Source organism: Cupressus sempervirens, chromosome 7, assembly GCF_028749045.1.
Source record: "Cupressus sempervirens isolate cs-2001-9-10 chromosome 7, ASM2874904v1, whole genome shotgun sequence".
Classification (NCBI taxonomy): Eukaryota; Viridiplantae; Streptophyta; class Pinopsida; order Cupressales; family Cupressaceae; genus Cupressus; species Cupressus sempervirens.
In genome coordinates, this window is record NC_143124.1 from 625534331 (window position 1) to 625547008 (window position 12678).

Consider the following 12678-nt stretch of genomic DNA (forward strand, 5'->3'; position numbering starts at 1 on the left):
CTTTCCAAAAGATTTGCATTATGAAAGGTTGTGACTCTTGGAAAAGAAGAAGGTAAGAAATGTATGTTTATGGATTATATCTGTTTAATTATGTTAATTTATTTATTTATATTTATGAATCATACATGTGGATAGTATTGTGTTAGCTCGTGGGATTAACACCATAGATATTAATGAGACTCGAAGCATGGAGCATGGAAATATTAAGATTTCCATTGTTCGACATGGCCGAGATTCAATGTGAACTCGAAGCATGGAGCATGTGAGATATTAAGATGTGCATTTTCCACCATGGACGAGAATTGATATCGAAGCATGGAGCATGGGGATATTAAGATCTCCATTGTCCGCCATGGCCGATAATTGATGTCAGAATATTCTGATGTTGTCAAACATATGCATATGTCGGCAGCCTTGGATAGAGGATGCTCGTCTAAGAAGAATCTTAAGGGGTGTGCTCCCGAGATGACGACGAGGTAACTATGAGCTAAGAAGCCTGATCTAGAGATGTCCTTAAGAGTGGGGTTAACTTAGAGGGTAGAATAATATAGTTAGTTTTATTATTATTGTGATTCTAACATTTATTTTGTAGGTATTGCTTGTCCCTAACCCACCCTATTAGTGGGGACATTACAATATATGTACATTATGCTATCTCAAAATTGAAATAACTCAATAGTTACCACAATATAGTTTTCATAAAAAAAATCTACGACAAATTGTCCCTGGTAAACTGCTAGCTCAAGTTTGATAGTCACATATGCAGTCAACAAGTCTAGTTGCTTCTTTTCTATTAAAAAAAGGATAAGATCTCTTGATCATAAACAAAATCAGTTGCTTCCGTGAATTCACCCACTTTGCAAAAGGCAAGAGGCTTTAACCATTTTGTTTTCATTTCTTTAAGCATTTCTATAGATTTCCTCCGCCATCCATTTTTGTCACACAAATTCATGAAAGTGTTGTAACTAAACGAGGAACCAAACCAATCTACTTGATGTGGTTTACAAAAACCAATCCTTTGTGATTGGCTTCCTATGCTTGCCTCCAAAGCCCTCTATGTTGATAGGGTTGCTAGTCACTTGAATTGATTTATGAGCCTTTAATTGTAATTTAACCTTACTATGCAAACTTAATGGGAAACACTTTTGTGGCTATTTTACACACTTCCATTCAAGGAGCTTGCAAGACTCTTCTTGACAATGTCTTGCAGTACACGTCTACAATAGCAAACAATTGTGCAGAGGCAAATAATATGCAGGCGACATATTGCATTTGATAATACATAACATGAACAACATGGCGATAAGGGTTGTGGATGTGTGGATAAAAAAGATGATTAATTCATGTTTCATGATTTATGTGAATTTAAATAGAAAATGGCACCTAGTGATGGCAGGGGCTTCTTTGAAGGGGTATGATCGCCACTGCAAGGGAATTTTGAAAATTACAACAAAAATGAACTAAGTTCTTTGAGACTTGCACACATAAGTGCAATGCAACCTTTTTATTTGTCACTAACAGTTGTGGTTTGGTTATTGGATAATTTGGTTTGAATTTTTTTATCATAAAAATTAATTACTTTGATCATCTTCAAGTCATAAATTTTAGACTCAAATATATACGACAAATTTCAAGAATCATATAGTTGTTAGAATAGAAGTGCTAATATTTATATTGATATTCAATGTTTTCAAAATTAATCTATACATAATAATTAGAAGAAAAAAATACATTTATGTATGCAATTTTTAATACAATATTTGGTAAACAATTTTTTAATATATTAAAATTATTATTAACTTCATTCTATATTCTTGAAAACAAAATAACATAATTCTCAATCAACTACATTTACACCTTCATGATGAAAAATGAATGCTAACAATTTTCTATTGAAATTATCTAAAGTTAAAAGTCAATGATTAGAAGAAAATATAGAATAGAAGCATATCTAAAATATTATACAAGATACTCTTTGAACTTAAATATTGTATTAAAAAAGTAAATTAAACTAATATATCTTGTATATGCATGAAATTATATTTTGTTTGATTTAATATTGTAGAGCATGTAGAATGTATGCACAATGGTTTTGTTGAGAGGGAAATATGAGCTTTTAAGTAATCCTTGAAAGAAACGTAATATCAAGGACTACATATATTATAGGATATGCACGCCATGAACTTTTAGAAACCTTTAGAGACTTCAAAGCAAATGTAATTGTAAGAGTAAACCCAGATCGTGTCATTGATTAAATAGGATCACTAGAATCACCCAAATATCTTTGGGCACTACATCATAGAAAGTATGTAACTAGCAAGCTTTTAATTTGTTGATGATAGAAGCAAATTCATTTAAAGGATAATATCTATTATAGATTCCAAATTACTTTTAACATTTATTTTAATAGAACATTTGCAAGAACTAGAAAATCACACAAAGGAGAAACAATATGCAATATTTACTTCATCAAACCAATTATTTTGTGCACTAAATGTTAATGTTCAATATTTGTTTTCAGACCAGCAATGCAATATAGTTCTATATTTCTTTGTCTAGCGCTTGAACACATACATATTACTCTAAACAAGCTTACAATTAATGTATATGTTACAATCACTAAATGTTGAAAATTATATATATATATATATATAATTTGACTCAACTCCTACCCCAAAACCTATCATACTATAGTCACGAACTTTGGTGCTTGCACACCTTGTTTATTATATAATTGTTTACTTATAATTGAAATCTATAAATATATTACCAACTTTTAGGTAACTTTTTCTCACTTCAAATTAAAACATTTGAACTTAATAATATAGGGACCATGAATCTTATTTAATATTTTTATAAAAGAGCCTTACTATCAATAATATTGATACATTGTAGCCATTAACTCCTCCCAATAGTGTTTAGAGTTCTTTTACTTGGGTCACTACAATTTCTTGTTGGCACAATAAATTTTAATCATAAAGAAAAACAATAAATCTATCTTCAATTTTGATAAGAGGCAAGGACGCTAACTCCATTAGAGCTCTTGTTACTATCATAATATTTTGGTTACAAAATGTGAAGTGACATAAGGGATTGAATTAGTGCCATATGTTTTCCACATATAAACATAAAATAGCCGATGGGCTAGTTAAAATCAACCTGAACCTAACTATAATGTAATACGCCAACTGCTTCTTGGTTTTTAATTAATGTTATGGTTTAATTAACTGCAAGGTCTTCATCAATAAATTGCTTCAATTTCCTTTATCATCAAACAAACCACCTCACTTGTTTCGGAACTATATTTTCAAGATCTGTGTCATTCTCTGGAATATCAACTTTCTTGAACAATTAACATAATGGTAAGAGGAAAAAAAATTCATGTATCCCGAAAAAACATATCCAAGATATGAAGGAAGATAAGACACGCAAGGTATTTGCAATATAAATGATTGGAACTAAACTTTGCACCCAACTTCAGATGAGATACTTTTCCTCAACTGAAAACTGTAGGATTCAAATCTCTCTCCGCAATTCCTAAAGATCTAGAAGTCAGAGTGATATATGCAGACCAAATCCGAATGTGACACAGAAGAACGACAGAGAGGGCATTCTGGCTTCTCGTTGCACCATTCAGTAACACAATTCCTGTCCAAGCACATTGCAAAGGAGTTTAGATACAACTTACGTATATAAATTGCCATATATGATTTCAATAATGTCACTGTTGTCAACAAAATAGCAAACTAATCATTTAACAAATATTTACAATAATTGTAGATTGCATACCAACAAAAGACGTGACCACATGGTGTAGCCGTAGGATTTTGGCGGGGACTGAGGCATAGGGGGCACTTACTCAAAACCCCTGTCTGAACATCAACACAAATAAAATTAAATCAGATGAATATTTAGCTTTTGAATTTCTATGGAAAAAAACAAATAACCATGCATATATATATTCTAACAGGGTTTTCATGTGTTGATTTTCAAACTATAACAAATCCAAGATATCAATTCCCTTAGCTTTTTGAATCAGTTACCGGCTTGGGTTGGGGTTTCAATTTCAATTTCAAGACTTCACAAATAGTTTCCATTCTTCTCTAAGTCTCATACATCCAATTTGGCAATCCAAAATTTTAAACCCTCTCTCTCAACATGTGTGTGTGTGTGTGAATATATATATATATAAACAAACTGATAACCATTATGTAATTTCCAACTGGTTCACTTTCCAGCTGCAACATATTTAAGACATCAAATCCTTTACTAATTACATTTTATGTTATTGATTTGGGTTGGTTCTCCAACTTCCTACCCCAAATTTGGCATGGCTAAATCTTGCCATGCCTGTTACATGATGATTATCTTGAACAACTTCTCACATAAATATCAAAACTATACTTGAACACCCTTGAGGTAATAGATCACAAAATCATGTACTTCACCAAATTCATTATATTAATATAGGTTGGAAAAAAATCTTTTAAGATATTTATATGATTGGGAACAAATAACTCAAAACGATATGATGATTTTGTAATGAGTAAAAGCAGCCCAGATGACAGATTCATATAGGAAAGAATAGTGTCATGATTCTCTGAACATTTAATTTTGAGCGTGACTTAACTGCCTTGCCTTGAAATCAAGACAAGCGATCAAACATGGACTAGACGAGAGCCTATGAGCAACTGCTAACGACAGTGCTGGCATGCATGCTCTTGTCTTGGCTAGGGGTTTGAGAATTGCTGGTATGCTTTTCTTAAGATACCTAGAGGCAGATCAAAAAGAATCTCTCTCCCTTTAATTGCTAGGAATAAGCGAGTGAGTCGGTGTTTGAATGAGATTTGTCAACCTTATCTATGGGTAGGGATTGGGATACATATCACAATTCTAATCAGAGTAACGAGAATCTACATGAATCAGACGATTTTTTCGATCTAGCAATCCAAGGAAGGTTGGGTGATTTTTGTTGACTCGCCAAACTATATCACCGATTTTTGAGGCAAAAATTCCCTGAATCGCCTAAACTAGTAATTCAAGCAAAAACTGGAAAAATCACTAGAAATTGGGTCAAAACATCAGCCATATGGCATGTCTTTTTCATGACTTAGAAACATTAAAAAAAAACACATTTTTATAATGCTTTTTTTTCCTTTCCTCTTTCTTATAACCTTAAAAGGCCTTCTAATTTTTTAGCATGAGAAGAAGAGAGGAAAAGTGAGAAAAAGAGAAAAGAGAAACCATAGAGTTGCAAACAACAAGAAAGAAGAGCATTAAGGAGATTAAAAATCAATTTGGGGAGGCCATAAGATTGCATTGGGAGCATTAAGGAGCCAATAGCAACACTCTTCAACTCATTTGCAAGAGGTAAGTGTTGACTTTTTATCATATGCTAGTGTATTTTTCATTCTTTTATCAATTCTTTTTAGTTTTCATTTGTAAATCTTGAATGTGTTTTAGTTTTTACATGTTTTTTGACTAAATTGCAAGGTGCAATTTTACAAACCCTACAATGCTTTTATAATAAATTTGCAAATATTCATTTAATTTTACATCATACAATTTGCTCAAAATGAATGTAGGGTTTGCTATTTTTTTTTAGTTTAAGTTTTTAATTGAATTTTCTTATTGCAGCAGCCTTAACTTTCATTTTCCACAATGCCTAAAAAAGATGAGACTTGGATCTATACCAAAGAATTTCTTGGAAGAGCAAAACATCAAACAAAATGTTTCTTTTGTAAAGAAATAAACTCAAGTGGCATCTACAGATTCAAATACCATAATGCAGGCATACTTGGACATGGTATTACCGTGTGCACTAAACAAAATGTTGAGGCAAAACAAAAATGTTATATTGCATTAGAGGCATTGGAACAAGATAAGTTAAAAAAGAAAAGACAACTTGAACAATTAGGTACTATTGGCTCTCATGCTCATGCATCCGCATCCACATCCATAGGTTGTGTTGGAGAGGGTTCTTCTAAGCCTCCCTTTCGTCCTAGTGATAGTCGTTCTTATACTGAGCCTAAGCCTATTATATTTCAGCCTATAGTGCCAAAGTCGATATTAGATAGTTACTTTGTGCCGTACAATACTCCTGGCTCGCAGCCTCACTTGAGAGCATGGGTACTTTGAACAAGGAGATACATAATGCTGCGAGAAAACAAATTTGCAAAGTTTGGTACTTTTGCAACATTCCATTTATTGCAGCTAGGTAATTAACTCTTTTTTTATTTGTTTTTATTCAGTTTAAAATTTTTAATTATTTCTACTTATGTAATCATAGATTCATATTACATAGTGGTTTGTCATCTAAAAGTCTAATCATAATCTATTTGTGACAGGTCTCCTTATTAGCAAGGCATGATAGATGTCATTACTATTTGTGGTCTGGGCTTTAAAGCCCCTATTGATGCTGAGTTGAGTGGCTACCTCTTAAATGAAATGGTAGAGGACATAAAGGTTGAGTTAGCTGACTACAAAAAGGAATGGACCGTAAAGAGTTGCACCATTGTGACTGATGGTTGAATAAATAGGAGGGGCACCATCATGACTGATGGTTGGACAGATAGGAGGGGAAGAACTCTCCTCAATCTTCTTGTTTCCTGTGGATGTGATTGATCATTCTACTTTCTAAGTTTTTTAACATGTGTAAAATTCTAATTATTAAAAAATTTACAGGTAAACTATTGATAGAGAGGCACCCCACAATATTTTAGACTCCTTGTGCTGCACATTGCCTTGACCTCATGTTGGAGGACATTGGTGAGATTGAGTGAATCAAATTATGTGTCAAAAGGGCAAAAAATATATGCAAGTTTATATATAATCATGCATTTGTCCTCGCCACAATGAGGAAATACATGGGAAATAGGGAGTTAGGTTGTCTGGGCATCACAAGGTTTGCCTTGAATTTTATCACACTAAAGTCCTCGCTGATTTCAAGGGAAGAAATGAGGCGCATAGTTGTTGAGGAGTAGATTTCCTCTTCCTATGCTAAGACCATGACCACTGCAGGGATAGATGTAGCGAATTGCCTCTTTGATGAGGATGGTTTTTGGGCACCTACTCAAGAAACAATCAAGGTAAATTTCTTACAATTTAACATTTAGTATTATTAATACTTATTTATTATTTTATTGTTTAATGATTTAGTTTTATAATTTACTTTTGACTCAAATGTTTTTTATATTATCTGTAGATCAGTGAGCCTCTTGTGTCTCTCCTATAAATTGTTGATGGGGAGAAGCCCTCTATGGGCTACATATATGAGGGCATGGACAGGGCCAAGGAGGCCATTAGAGCCCAACATGCAGGAGTGTCGAAGAAGAATGGCCTCATTTGGGACATTATTGATAGAAGATAACAAAATCAACTCCACAAGCCCATCCATGTAGCTGCCTATTACCTAAATTTAGTATATAGTTTCCTTCTTGTCATGCAAAGGTTGAGTAGTGATAGCAGTGCCTTAGCTGCAACCATTGAGCTAGACAAATTCAATAATAAGGATGAGCTGCTCTTTGCTAGCAGGATAGCCGTAGAAGCTCACACATCATTACAACTAGGTAAATATAATATACTCTCAAAGATAATTGTTACGACATAAGAAATTTAGTTTTTGATTTTGTAATATAAACTTAAAGTTGTGCTTGTCAACGAGACTAATTGTTTTTCATTTCTCTCATTTCAGATAGATGGTGGCAAATGTTTGGGCCCTCAACCAGAAATCTTCAAAAGATTGCAATCTGTATTTTGAGTCAGCTTAGCAGCACTTTTGGATGTGAGAATAATTGGTCCATGTTTGAGCATATCCACTCAAAGAGGCAAAACAAGTTGTCGGTGCAAAGGTTGAATGATCTTGTATTTGTTCATTACAACCTCCACCTTAGGACCAGAGAGATTTTGGCTGCTGACTCCTCTTCGAGCATTCTAGAGGAGATTGATCCTGAGCTAGAGTGGCTCACTAAGGCTACAAATGCAACAGTCTTCACTAAGGAAGAATATGAGTGGGTTGGCCAAGTAGATAGAGAGGCTGAGGCTATGGCCATGGCACACGAGGAGGCTAGAGCACGTTCAGGCATAGGAAGACACATGCGTGCACACATAGAGCACGTTGCAGAAACATGCCCTAGTGATGTTCATGCACTCAGCTCACATGCGGAGGCTATGACTCATCGGTCCTCTAGGACCTACTTTAGACACCTTTGTAGATGGTATACATGATACTCTGAGGCTTAGGCTAACGTTGCGGCCGTGACCAAGCTTGAGTACAATGATGAGGCTTGAGCTAGAGCCTTGTTTTTTCATTTTGTTTACAAATAGACATAAGTTTCATGGATCTTCATCTTACATACATTTATGATTTGATGTCACTGGTTTTATGGATCAATGGATATTCACCTTATATACATTTATCATTTGATAACATTTATAATTCTATCCATATATGTCATGACTCATTATGATCCTATGATTTCTATTTACTTAAGCTACAATTTACATTTTACCTATGTGATTGATTTATCAATTATGTTTCTTGTTTATGTATCTTAGCTTCTATTTGATGATGTCATAGTGTTTTAAAGTCATTTTCAATAAGGGTGCATGAAATAAGTTTTAAATCATTAAAATCTTTAAATTTCAAGGGTTTTTTCACTTCACCGATTCATACGTGATTCACGATTCGAGTAGGCCTTGCCAATTTCAATTTTTAGTTCTTTTGTTCAAATGTCATCAAATAAGAATCTTCAACTACACTCAAGTATGTACTGATTGTGCCCTAACTAGCCAAGTAAGTCTTAGTACCTCGAGAACACCAGAGCCAGATGTAGCATACCCTTTTTGGTTAGGGCATAGGAGACAAGTCCTATATACCTAGCAACATAGCTCTTTGGTAAACTTAAAAAGGAAAACTAAATGCTTAAATTGGTATATCATGGGGACATTTTATTTAACTTCATTAGACTATTCTTTTAAGATTCCAACATTGAGATTTATTAAATAGTCAACAATATTTATCATTCCGGTTGAGAAGTAGTATATGCATATATGTGTGCATAGTAATCACAAATAATCTGGATATACCTAATTCATCCAGGTTGAAGTCTTCACTTTCTCATGGCACAATGGGCTTTTGATTAAGTTAATTCTTTTGGTTTCTCTTGGTTCGTGCAAAAAAGATGGAATGATGCAGAAAAGTATAACAGGAGAAATTGCTCTCTGATTAATTGGAAAAGCAAAACAAAATTATAAAATATACTCCCATTTGATAATATATTACCACATACACAAATGTTTTCTTAAGACTTTAATGAATTATTATAAAACAAAGAGGAATTCCTTCAAAAGAGCAAATACTACGAGAAAGAATAAATAATGCCAATACAAAAGACAAAGAATTAATGAAGTATGTGTTTTGAAAAAAACTAATATTATTTCTGGAAATAAAGTCACTTTTACGTACAAACGGTAAACTGTAAAAGAAAAACCCTTATGTTGACACCAAAAATATAGTCACATAAGTCATAGGAAAAGAGCTGGAAATGAGAGACTAACTTTGCATATTAAATCATAACAAAGAGATGAGGAAACACAACACACTAACACAAGAATTGTAATCCTAAAGTCCCAAGGTAGGGAAAATGGCTGCAAGTACCAATAACATATCTTTCTCCTATTCCCTACATTACATATAATGTCCCCTTTTTGAGAAATTGAGAATTCCAAAGTCAAATTCATAAAATATTAATGTTGGCTTAAGGGAGCTTAATGGCAAGTTATAAAATGGGTCAAATTAATTTTATTGAGTTAAAGGTGTCAAAGAAGGAAAAGACGAAAGGACATGAAAAGTGAACTGAAGGATCACTATTTTGAGTATAATAGAGGAAAGCTTCATTCATTTGAGTATGCTTGGTTTATGATTCAAATTTCAGTTTTCTCTCTTAGAGAGCTTTTTGGAAAGCTCCAACTTGAGGACGTAAACCCTCGTGCCGGTAGATAGTGGATGCAAACCCACTGTTCATGGAGACGTCACACCAAGTGTCTCTCATGTGCTTACAGGTTCTTTTCTTAGTATTCCAATCTGATTATAAGACTCGTTTTAAGATTGGATTCTTGAATGCTAGTTATTGTATTGTTGATGTATAATGCAATAATATATTCTGAGGTATTCTATGAGAATCTACTGGCTTATATTGTTGGTTTACATTGCGTCTTCATCTATTTATGTCCAGAAAATTATTTTGAGATAAGGCCTGACAAATATCCATTAAGGATATTACAGTGGTATTAAAGCATCGACCCTACCATCCTCTTGGATATAATTTGAATTGTTACATAAACATATTTACAGAAGGGTTTCACAGAAATTAAGGTTTTTATAAGATGATTTTAATGGTCAGATTTTGAGAACAACTCTATCAAAGTGTTAATTCATGATGTTGGATTGGAAAAGGGGGTTTTGGGTTGAATTTTAAATAGACTTTGGGGGATTAAAATTCTTAGTACTGGTGGCTTTTGGAAAGTTTTGAGAAAGAGTTAAACTTGGCTATGAGTTTTTGCCGCTCTCTGAAGACTGATAGATTCCATTATTTAAGCCATACTCTAAGATTGGCGACAAATATTGTTGCGGGGCTCCATATCTATTTTGGAAAGAGCTTATAAGGGAGGCAAGACTGCAATAATTTATAAAGATTTAATTAGTTGAGCATATGTTTGTGTGAGTCTTTCCTGATCCCAATTCAATATTGGCATATTAATATATAGTTCAATTAAATATAGGTGTGCAGTATTATAGCCATTTCTGAAGTTGTGTGGAGAAAATATAAATTCATTTATGGGACGTTGTATAAAGTCGGACATGAATACTTTATCAGAGGATCCTAAGATGTGGCTCTCAGACATTTAAATATGACTGCCAGAACTATAGTTGGGAAATGTCAAACATATTACATGAAATAAAATGATATAGCTTAAGCACAATGTCATTGGCCATTTTATTCTTTAATTACTGGGCTATAGAGACATTCTCATCGGTTTGCCTGTTAGCATAATTCCCTTTGCCACAATCATTTCTATTTGTGCCTTCTAGGCATGGAACTTTTTATAGGAACCCACTATTAGGGAGATGACAGCAAAAAGACAGCTGTGGGGAGCGGTATCCATAGCACAAGAAGGCACAAGACAATGAAAGTCTTGTTCGGATCACTTGAAGTCTGTAAACTTTTGATATATGCCTTATTGTGAGATCTTAGGGACTCTCCTATCTTGGTAGTTTCAAGAGTTCTGAAGATTCTAGGCATTGTATGGTTATCTTCTTGCATAGGTTGCAAGTGTTTGACAGAGAGACTTTCATATTCTGTAACGGCAATAGCAAGCATCGTAGTTGTAAAGTTTCTGCTAAATCCTTATCTCTTAATCAGACTTTTAATCCAGTCTTATATGCTGAGAATGATCTTCTAAGTAGTATGAATATTGATGAAATTAGTGCTTATTATAATGCAAATACAATACTGAATATTTAACCTTTTATTGTGATAGAGAATCTCAGATATAAATTGCAGGATATAAAATGTTTATAGGAGCAGACTGCTGTAACTGTGTGTCCTATAATCTGCATTTACAACCTACTGCTATATCCTTTCTAAAGGGTATGTCCCTCAAGGGACATAACCCTTCCTAACTTGGCACCTATAGGAGAGATATATATCATTAAATGCCAACATTAGAGATATATTACTATTAAGAGGAAGTACGGTCTGTACTGTCAGATCTGTAGGTTTATCTTGGTTAATATTCTTAACAGTACTCCTAGGTATTCTTCTAGATTTGAAACAGATGTACACATTTTTCCTAAGTAATAATCTATTTGCAGTATGTTATCTTGTCAATGAATTTTTAATGAACGAAGGGAACAATATATATTGTTTGGAGCCATATATCAAATTGTAGCGATGACAATAGATGGAGACTGGAAATATTAATATTTTGAATGGGAGAAATATCAAGCCAAGCAAATGAAATATTTTCGAGGTGCACACAAAGGTTAAGTTCTAAATATTTCCTTGTGGGCCCGAAAATTAATTAAAGTTCAAAACCAAATATTATTGAAGCCTATAGTTTTCAATGCCGGAGGTTTGGAAATATAAAACTTAAGCTTTATAGTGATGGAAGGTCACCGTTCAAATTATATCCTGGCATGAGGTTTTTAATTAATTGCACCATCCCTGATATATTTCATTTCACCGATACTGTTGGACAAGCAATTTTGGTAGTATCGTCTGGTATCAATTATATTTTTGCTGTAGCAATACTATTGGCAGAACATCGACTGCAGTATTGGTGTTATCTGTGTTGACAGAGATGGATTGGTTTGAACCATAAACAGTTGTGCATGAGTAGTCTCTATTTATATTTATTTGCTTCCTTTTTTTAAAGCACTGGACACTAAGAAAATGTAACATAAGCTTTCAATTGAATATTTTTGTTGCGGCTGTGTGTGAAGACAGCTGACAAGGTGGTTTGGCATATCGGGAAAAATTGGTGATTTAATGTAGTAGAGCTGTGAGAACTCCCGTCAGCACCAGTTGTTGTTAAAAGATTGCTAAGAGCAATATGGGCTGGAAAGCCCTTGATGTCCATCAACAAACTGAAGCTTCAAACAGTCACTACTTCGAT

The 12678-nt window shown here is 33.7% G+C and overlaps 1 protein-coding gene across 4 annotated transcripts in view; it reads right to left on the reverse strand.

Moving 5' to 3' along the window:
• Nucleotides 1-3021: 3021 nt before the first annotated feature.
• Nucleotides 3022-12678, reverse strand: part of PEX10 (peroxin 10) — a 219455-nt gene continuing 209798 nt past the window's right edge. For all 4 annotated transcript variants that reach the window (XM_089792310.1, XM_089792307.1, XM_089792309.1 and 1 more), the window contains 2 exons: nucleotides 3790-3872; nucleotides 3022-3648 (listed from right to left, as the gene is read on the reverse strand). In XM_089792310.1, the coding sequence (XP_089648436.1) occupies nucleotides 3546-3648; nucleotides 3790-3872 (186 nt within the window). In that variant the 3' untranslated portion in view covers nucleotides 3022-3545. The remainder of the gene's footprint in view (nucleotides 3649-3789; nucleotides 3873-12678) is intronic.